The 8,201-nt window shown below is 34.8% G+C and overlaps 1 protein-coding gene across 1 annotated transcript; it reads left to right on the top strand.

Annotated features, from left to right (window-relative positions):
* Positions 1 to 3,931: 3,931 nt before the first annotated feature.
* LOC113760607 (kinesin-like protein KIN-14U) lies at positions 3,932 to 7,953 on the top strand. The gene is made up of 10 exons (XM_027303256.1): positions 3,932 to 4,945; positions 5,030 to 5,113; positions 5,277 to 5,438; positions 5,542 to 5,648; positions 5,804 to 5,985; positions 6,079 to 6,243; positions 6,335 to 6,553; positions 6,691 to 6,728; positions 6,836 to 6,963; positions 7,054 to 7,953. Exons 1-10 carry the CDS (start codon positions 4,720 to 4,722, stop codon positions 7,663 to 7,665), a joined length of 1,923 nt encoding a protein of 640 aa, XP_027159057.1. The 5' UTR covers positions 3,932 to 4,719; the 3' UTR covers positions 7,666 to 7,953.
* The last annotated feature ends 248 nt before the right edge of the window (positions 7,954 to 8,201 follow it).

The following is an 8,201-nucleotide window of genomic DNA, read 5'->3' as shown; positions in this document are numbered from 1 at the left end:
GATTTAGGCCTGAGGCGAGACTATTTGATAATAGGAGAAAAACAAAAATATATACATTGAATAATTTGATTAAAATATAAGACTCCTTAAGGGAAATTTGAGGCATTAATATGACTTTTTTTCCCCTTACATCAGCCAAATAAAACCTAAAACTACCATTCTAGAAAGGTATGCATAATTTTTTAGGGAGCTAACTATATTATAATTGTCATAAATCTTTCGGGAGGTTTGTGAAATTATCCCTTGGAAGAAAGAGGAGGTATGTTGACATGAGATCTCACAACATCTAAGAGTTTACGAGGCACAAAAGAGATTAAAAAAGTAATAATTTGTGAAAGAGCATTACACTGGAAATATTTTTCCTAAAGAAGGTTATTTTGGAAATAAACTCCTCGAACTAGTAATGTCCTTAACATTTTGCCCAAAAAAAAAAGGTATAACTTGAAAACTTGACCGTTTTTTAAAAAGAGAGGGATAACTAGCTAAGAAATAGAAAAAAAAAATTATGGTTGTTTAAATTATAACTTCATGGGAGAATTAAGACTTTATTTGAACTCCCCATGACAAAAATTATGCTAGGAAAAGCATCTTCTTGCTTGGTATCATAAATGACAGCATAATTGATGTTAATACCATTTTGTCCCCCCAAACTTTGGACGATTACCCACTTCAGTCCCTAAACTTCAAAATGGGACATGTAAGTCTCTAAACTTATAAATACCTCTCACTTAAGGAAAATTGTTAACAAATCCTGAATGCCGTTGGTGGTCGAAGTGTCCCATTTTATAAGGGTTTAGGGATTTAAGTGTCCCATTTTATAAGTTTAGGGACTTAAGTGTCCCATTTTGAAGTTTAGGGACTGAAGTGAGTAATCGTCCAAAGTTTCGGGGGACAAAGTGAAATTAACCCTAATTGATGATATAACCCCTCGATTGAACAAAACTCTACAAGCTTTTTTTATTAAAAAAGTAAAGGCTAAAGGTAAATCAAACAAATTCGAAAACTACCAATTATTTCTACACACTTCCACACAACAGTTTCTCACACTTTCGGTGGTAAATCAAAGAAAGCACATGCATCAGGCAAAACTGTGATGAACTTGCGCAATTCATCCACAATCTCTCATCTCCTTGATTGTAATTAAGATCGATCACTTGCCAAATCTCCAAAATTTAGCTGCCACCAGTTAAATACTCTCAACTAATTTATCCCTGTGCCCAACATGCCAGAAACACAAAGAAAGTGGAGAATTTGGAACTGCAGGTCTAACTTGCCTGTTCAATCAAAATGCCAAAGATTCAAGATGCCATCTTCTGGATAAGAAATCCACCAGTTTCTGGTGGATTAGCAAAGCCCAATCATTTATTGCTTTTCTGGTATTTCAAACATAGGTACAAGAGCTCAAAATATTTGTCTACGTTGTTTCAGATTAATTGATAGTGTGAAGATTTTAGCAACTGGGCGAGGGTTGGGTGGTACGGGGGAGGGAGTGTAAGTGAAAAGTCTCGAGTTCGAGTCCTCCTACTTACATTTAAAAAAAAAAAAAGCAACTCAAGAAGCAATAATAAATTATACTTGACTGCATTTTATTCATTTAAGTGTTTACCTACTGAAATTTGGTTCCACACCACGGTGAGGAATATGCAAGCCTGCTTGTCTCGATCATCTAATTAGAAACAGGGTCTCATAAGTTGAGTTGTTGTCTAGTAAGCTGTGAAATTCTTACAATAATTGATGTAAACTAGTACAATTTTAATATAGAACTTAAATTTGTAATTTATGTAACTAACTTTTTGCAAAGTTCACAATTAGAAAGAAATTATATGAATTTACATCTGATACTGTTAGATTTACATAATTTGTTTGAAATTGAACTTGTGAGGCTCCAAATCCTCATCTAATCTCGTACCAGATATTTTGCCGGCCAAAACACGTCTTGATATTTTGTATAGAGTATTATTAAACATCGTGAATTAAGAATACAATTTTTTTTTTGTCTCAACAAAAAAAATGTATGACCACACACTATCTTATGATCTATCACAACTTCACACTTTCATGTACTAATTTTTTTTTTTTTTTTTGTACAATGAGGAATATTTGATTGAACAAGACGAGAACCTATCCAATTAACCATCCACATAAACAACAAAAAACATTTTAAGGGGAGAACTTTGAACATCACATTATTGTATATGTAATTCTAGGATTGAATATTTTCATCGATATTTCACTCTTTGTGCATTTATTTATTTATTTTTCCTCATTCAACTTTGTGGCAACAAGGACAACTCTTGAGGACCAAAATGCACTCTATTCTATTGAAAACCTTTTGTTATGACTACACAATAAATTGCATGCAAGGACTTGGGTATTCCACTCCTGGCTATATACGATCGTACATACCATGTTTACAAAAAAAAACCCATATACGATTGTACGTATCATATTCGCATGTGAGAAGGGATGAGTTGGATGGTTCAGCAAAAGGGAGTGTAAGTGAGAAATTCTGATTCAAACCCTCCTACTTATACAAAAAAAAAAATTTTTTTATTCAAAAACTAGTTTAAAATTAATAAAAAAAGAATTTCAAACAAATATATCAAGGGTTTGACAATTACTGACATCATACTACTTTACTTAACATGTACATTTGCCTAAAAACCTTGTATGCAAATAATTTATAATCATGTGGGAAGTGGCATATTTTAGACCCTAAGTATGGTAGGGATGCTTCTATACATATAGAGGATTTAACTATTAACTAGTTGAAGGGAAAATTACTTGATTAGTCCTCAAAGCATTGCTGAAATTTTAATTTAGTACATAAGTATGAAATTACGCAATATCATCTTCAAAATTTTAATTTTCTTTCCTTTTAGGTTTACTATAGGTGGAGGCTGAATTTATATCAAAGAAAAGCATGCATTTCCATTTATTGTAGTGTGTAATCAACTCATCATCTTTTGCATTTGTCTTTGTTACAGGGCATACATCGAAATTGTGTGATTCTTTTTTTTTTTTTCTTCAAAAGATTGATTTTCAGGCTATAATACAATACAAATTTTAAACATTAAGGACTAACTGCACTCCTTCATATTTTAGAACTATATTAGAATTTTGAGCAACTAAATTTGCTATACTTACTAGTGTTAGATTAGAATCAGGAGATGGTGGGTGGAAAGTATTGGAGGAAATTACAATAGAAGGCCTTGGAATTTTGTGAATTTTGTGTTTTGATCCTTAACAATAATCAAAACATAATATTAGCTCTCATGTTTCATTCTCAGTCACCAATTTGGTTCAAAAGGTCACCTCTCTACCATGCGTGTTAACTACACGACAAAAATAGCCACACATGACCAAAAAAAAAAAAAAAAAAGAAGGAACAAACACATGCATTAATCACTAAGTTCAAATGTAAGTTAAAAAAATAAAACAAATCTTACATATACTGACAGCGTGTACGCTATCATCGTTGTATTCATACAGATATGCAAAAATTTGTATAATTGTCATTCATCCAAAACTGATAATATATACACTATCAGTGTAGAAAATATTAATCCCAATAAATAATACATATATAGTTATTTAACTTTTTTTTTAATCTCTTCATTTCAATAGCTATCTAAGTTGTGTATTTACACATGCTAATCAACTTTTCTGCACAAAAAATTGGTTTGATACATATAGAGACCAAACTGCATGATTTGTATGTAAGAAACTAAAAAGGAAGGAGAATTGCAGACATGAGGGACCATTTTTGCAGTTTTTCCAAACACTAATCCAAACCATTGGTGAGTGGTTTTTCAGGAAAAGTACACATAATCCAACAAAATCCGTTAGTATGCGCACTTAAGGTTATCCCATGATTTATGTTGTAAAGCAAAAAGCTAAGCCGGCAGAATTCAGAAATGCTCACTTTTCAGTGTTCCCTCCTCCGCTCCTTCACGCTCCCGCCCCCTTAAATCCATTGTTCTAAAAAGTAAAAACATCTCATGTCAGATTCTTACATCTCAGCTTAATATTAGATCTGCTAACCAACTGTCAGGTTCCCTTTCCTCTCTCTGTCCCTGTTTAGTAACTGTTCAAACTTTTTTTTATTGGCTATTGTAACTTCCTAACTGTCCAAGCAGCTTTTCAGGTTTTTCCACCTCCTAATCAGAGTCCTCATGGAGTGATCAATCATTGCATTGTAAAAAAAAAAAAAAAGTATTTGAACGAAAGAAAACTAATCACCCTGAATTCTAGGGAGAATCCAAAAAATTCAAACGTTGTTGCTTCAATCTTCTACCATATTTCCTCAATTTGGGCTCCCAAGAACAAAGGGTGTTTGAAAAGCTTTGTTCTACCATACTTAACTATTTCTTGCTCTTTTTTTTTTTGCGCTTGAAATCTGGGATGGCTTCAGTTTTACTCCATTTTTAAATTGAAATAAAATATGTCGTGTGCATATATGTATGCATAGTTTATACTACTAGGACATAGGATCTGCTTTGTTTGTTGATCTTACAGGTTTCTCCATGTGGGTATGTTCAGTTTTTTTATTCTTTTTTCTGAAAATTAGAGTTGAATACAATCTTCTTTTGAAAAGAAATTTTCTGGGTTTTCCTTGAATACCAAAGCAATCAAAGCATTTCTTCATTTCTTGAAATATTTAGATTTTTCTGGGAAGTGAATATAAGGTTTGTATTTTTTGGCTGAGACTTTTGAGAAATGTTCATTTCTTCTGAGAAAGAACAGATCTCATTGACCGTTGACAATGGGGGATGTTTGGTAAAAGCTCTTCTAATGGAGTCAAATTCGAATTCAATTAATGGGGTGTCTGCAGCTCCTGGATTGGATGAATCCTCGGGAGAGGTTTCTGGGACTTTTGCAGATACTAATGCGGTTGCAAAGCAGGAAAAGGATCAACTTGAACTAAATATGAAGGATTTAGAAGGTAAAATTTTCTGGGATTCCGATTCTTTTTGTGGGATAATATCTTGCTTCATTATCTGAAAATGTCTCTTGTTGGGTTATGCAGGAGAGATTGAGCGTTTGAAGATGAAAGAGAGATCTCTAGTTGAAAAAAGAAGAACAGCACTTAATAAGATTCTAGACATTAAAGGTGATATTTAATGTTTGTTTATTTATGATTTTCTTGAACAGTCCCCCCCCCCCCCAACCACCACCACCACCACCACCACATTCTTTTTAAATTTTTTCTTCCTTTTTGGATGTTTCTGTGCTTCTCTGTTGTTTCTTTGCTAAGGAATGGGATTCACTTGTAGGTTGCATTCGAGTATTTTGTCGTGTTAGGCCCTTTCTATCTACAGAGAAGAGGACATCTCTGCAACCGCTTTCAATTGAACCAGAGAAAATTGTAATTAAATGTGGTGGACAGAAGAAAGAATTTGGATTTGATAAAGTCTTTCCTCAAGAAGCTAGCCAAGGTTAGTTACTAAGTTTCGTTTCATTTTCTTGTGTTTTCCCAAGTTTGGCTGGTTAGCTTTTCTGGGTATATAAAGGCTTTTATTTTATTTAAACACTCTGTAGAAGATGTATTTGTTGAGGTTGAGCCAATTCTCAGATCTGCACTTGATGGGCACAATGTATGTATATTAGCTTATGGACAAACAGGCACTGGCAAGACATATACAATGGTTAGTTATTCAGTTCTTTGTTGCCTGAATGTGAATTTTATCTGCTCATTTTAATTTGAAAAGACTGTCATCAGTTAGTTTTGGGGCAAAACATTTCAATCTGATGCTGTATGGGATAAATGATAACACCAAACTCTTTGACTGTTGTTCTTTAGGATGGAAAAAGTGAGTCACCTGGAATTATCCCTCGTGTTCTTAAAGCACTCTTCAATAAGACATCCTTAGAGAGCTGCACTTCCTTTGCATTTTCCATCAGCATGGTGGAAGTTTATTTAGGTAGTCTCAGGGATTTGCTTGCTCCAAAACCATCCTGCAGATCTTATGCTGTATCAAAATGGTAATTATTCTCAGACACCTTATTATTAATGCCAAGAGACAAGAATGTATTCGACATTTAGTTTTTAGATACTTTTGGCTGACTCTACTACAGCAATCCCACTATACAAATAGATTCAAAAGGATCAGTTGAAATTGAAGGTCTCACTGAGGTGCAAATTTCAAATTTCACAAAAGCAAGTTGGTGGTACAATAAGGGGCGGCGTGTTAGGTCTACTTCATGGACTAATGTGAATGAGGCATCAAGCAGATCGCACTGGTAGGTTTAGGGCTTTATGGGCAGATTTATTGCTAGCTATTAGATTATTTGACTTGATAATAATGTGATCTATTTAGCTTAATGTGTTTAGCTTAACAAGGATCTCTATACACCGCCTTGGGGATACTTCAGGAGCCAAAGCTGAAGTAAGCAAATTGTGGATGGTTGATCTTGGGGGCAGTGAGCGCTTACTGAAAACAGGAGCTACTGGACAAACACTTGATGAGGGGAGGGCTATCAATCTTTCTCTTTCAGCCTTAGGAGATGTCATTGCCGCCCTTAGAAGAAAGAAAGGCCATGTACCATACAGGTGCCTGCTCAGTTTATTTTTGTTATTGATCTTTAAGGTGAAAGTGCAGTATGTGGTTCTAAGTTCTTGAAACTGTTTGCAATGGCTTCCCCATTATCAGAGGATTTATAGACTAACTAATGGATAAACTTCCACAGAAACAGCAAATTGACTCAAATCCTGAGAGATTCGCTAGGTAAAAACAATTGCCTTCATAAATTTCAACTGATTATGTTGTGTCAGTGATTTTCATTTACTGTTCAAATTGCAAATACCTTGTGTACCTTGATTCCTTTACTTTAGGTGATCGATCAAAAGTCATGATGTTTGTGCATGCGAGCCCACATGAGGAGGATGTTGGAGAGACATCTTGTTCGTTTTCTTTTGCTAAGAGAGCAAGAGCAGTGGAGTGCATTAGAGAACTTTCAAATGTATGTGTTTCAAATATCTTTGTCACCATTTCTTTGTTCCTTGTACAAATGACTACAGATCATAACCTATCCTTAGCACATTTCACTCAGGAGCTGAAAAGGCAAAGAGAAAAAAAGATTTCTGAACTTGAGGATGAGATGAAAGAAGCTGAGGAGGAGTGTCAAAAAATTCGAAAACTGATTCTAAAGGTTGAGTATCTGCTGCCTGAGAATAAAAGTATTTCTTTGGTGACTTGTCAAAATCTTGAAGAAGAAGAAAAGAATCCCACCAGCCCAAAAGAATATTTAGGTGAAGTGTTGGGGACCCCTAGAGTGTCTGCCAAAATTATTCGGAAGACTGTTGGAAATTCATTGCCTCGATTCATGAATTCTACAGTTGCTAGTCGGCAAAGAAAGAGCACTGCAGAAAGAGAGATGATTAGCAAAACAAGAAGTGTTAGATCAGAGACTCGAAGTTCAATCCAAATTTCAGGGTCACAGTCCATCAGCTGTTCTGATCCCCGATTTAAAGGGCTTTTGCGGAAGGCAAACAAAAAGCCAAGATATGGAGAACCGATTAGTTTGCTGATGGAGGATGCTAAATGTGAGGGCCTAGATTCAAATTCGCCTGCCATGACTCCATGCACCACAATTGCTTCTTCTGATCCCTACTTGAAAGTTGGACTTAATCATCATAGAAGAAGGATGTCTGATGTTATATAATAGAAGAAGGAAAGTGTTAACTACTTTAGGTCCAAAATATGTGATTTTTTCACTTTCAAGATGGCTCTTACCGTTCTCCTATTTTTCAAAGGAGCAGTGTGTTTCTTACACTTACAGGTTTTGGATAAAGATTTGGAATTGTTTTCAGCTCGAGGGGATCATCGAATTATTTGTTCCCATGATCCTCACTCTGACATGTTTTATTTGGGATTGAGGTCTTTGAAATGTTCACTTTGTGCCATACATTTAAGCTGCATATAATGTAAAATCTTGGTTTGAACTTTTTGATAAATGGTGCTTAAACATTTTCTGTCTATATTTTTCAATCATTAAAGCTGTCATAAAGCTATCCAGCTTCTCATTCCTTATCCCATTTGGATGTTCAATCTTTCGTGTGCTTTAGAAGTAGAACTTCATGTTTAACTTCCTAGCCACTGCTCTTGGTTCATTGGATTCTTGAGAGGATAGGACCTTTCTGTTTTGCTTTATATGTTCTGCAACTACCTTGCAGAGTTCTCTACTTTTCTCCATGTGTT

Source organism: Coffea eugenioides, chromosome 2, assembly GCF_003713205.1.
Source record: "Coffea eugenioides isolate CCC68of chromosome 2, Ceug_1.0, whole genome shotgun sequence".
In the NCBI taxonomy this organism is placed as follows: Eukaryota; Viridiplantae; Streptophyta; class Magnoliopsida; order Gentianales; family Rubiaceae; genus Coffea; species Coffea eugenioides.
Note: the sequence above shows the minus strand (reverse complement) of the source record. Positions and strands in the feature narration are given on the sequence as shown.

What these genes read in the sequence shown, in the direction of transcription:
- LOC113760607 (XM_027303256.1), top strand. Translation starts at nt 4,720, where the DNA reads ATGTTCATTTCTTCTGAGAAAGAACAGATCTCATTGACCGTTGACAAT. An exon ending in TAAGATTCTAGACATTAAAG is followed by an intron (nt 5,114 to 5,276) that starts GTGATATTTAAT and finishes ATTCACTTGTAG; the next exon opens with GTTGCATTCGAGTATTTTGT. An exon ending in GCATTAGAGAACTTTCAAAT is followed by an intron (nt 6,964 to 7,053) that starts GTATGTGTTTCA and finishes CATTTCACTCAG; the next exon opens with GAGCTGAAAAGGCAAAGAGA.